Source organism: Amphimedon queenslandica, unplaced genomic scaffold (genome assembly GCF_000090795.2).
Source record: "Amphimedon queenslandica unplaced genomic scaffold, v1.1 AMPQUscaffold_2025_Cont25970, whole genome shotgun sequence".
NCBI lineage: Eukaryota > Metazoa > Porifera > Demospongiae > Haplosclerida > Niphatidae > Amphimedon > Amphimedon queenslandica.
The window spans coordinates 1-1,245 of record NW_003557637.1 but is presented as its reverse complement, the minus strand read 5'-3'; the positions used below and the strand labels follow the sequence as shown (position 1 = coordinate 1,245).

Below are 1,245 nucleotides of genomic sequence, written 5' to 3'. Positions count from 1 at the left end.
TAAGCTGATACAAAGATATATCCTTCATCATCAATAGCAATACCATTGAGGTCATTAAAGTTACCAGCTGGATTATTGTATGTATCAAGATGAGTTTTACCATCAGGAGAGAAGACTTGAACATGATTTTGACCACAAATGGTAACGTGTATCTTTCCTTCATTATCAACTGCTACATCAGATGCAGTACCATCACATTGTATGACTTGTACAAATGTACCATCTTCTTTAAACACTTGTACTCTTTTGTTGCTGTAATCAGCTACTAATATATTGCCTTTACCATCAGTAGACATACCTTCAGGTTTAGAGAACTGTCCATTCCCATTACCTTTACTACCAAACTGACCAATATACTGACCAGTAGTAGCTGAGAAATACTGCACACGATTAAGATTATAATCAGACACATAGAGCCTGTCTCCTACCAGCAATAAACCCCAGGGCCTGCCAAACTTTCCATTACCCTTACCTTTAGATCCAATCCTTCTTACTGCAGTACCATCCTCACTAAATACCTGAACAAACCCATCCCAACTACTAGCAAATACTTCACCATTAGTATGAACAGCAACACCATAAGTACTGCTCCCCACATTAAAGGATCTCTGGTTAGTTAGTGTGGTATAGTCTCTTGATGCTTTTACTGACAGTTGATAAGGACTACCTTTAATATGGTGACCTCTTATAGTAACTGATAGTTCATATCCACCAATACTTTGAGGTGTGCATGATACAATGGCTGTCTTGTTATCATTAACTATAACAACTCTACCCTCCTTTTTCCTCCTATCACTTTTGATAAAGGAACCCTTCAAATAGCTTGCTGCTTTATCAATGCCTGCTGATAGAGCCACTTTGAATTTCCTTTCTTTCTTTACTGTTGCCAGTGGAATAGCTAACCCACTATCAATGGAATAAAGTAATGGCTCAAGCTGATCAAACTCCAAAAAACTTCCAAACTCATTGATCTCTTTATTTAAAGTAGACGTATCTACAAGCGTTAAAATGGCTCCTTTGTCTTCTATTTCTAGAGGTAGTTTCTTATACTCTTCAATGCATTCCTCTAGTTGATTGGTGATTAGCTTCTTAACACTGAGAACTTCACCTGGATCAGTACGCTCACTCACTGATGATGCAAGATGACGACCATGAGAAACCTGTTTTACCAGTTTATGAAACCTGTCCAACTGCTTCTTGACTGAATTCCTCTTAGCGCTAGCAATCTCTTCTGTCTCCATTAGT

The 1,245-nt window shown here is 38.2% G+C and overlaps 1 protein-coding gene across 1 annotated transcript; it reads right to left on the bottom strand.

Annotated features, from left to right (window-relative positions):
• Nucleotides 1–100: 100 nt before the first annotated feature.
• On the bottom strand, nt 101–1,129 carry LOC105316302 (tripartite motif-containing protein 2-like; the record flags this gene model as incomplete). The annotated part of the gene is made up of 1 exon (XM_011411134.1): nt 101–1,129. A coding segment is annotated over one exon (1,029 nt), but the record flags the coding sequence as incomplete, so codon positions are not given.
• Between the last annotated feature and the right edge of the window lie 116 nt (nt 1,130–1,245).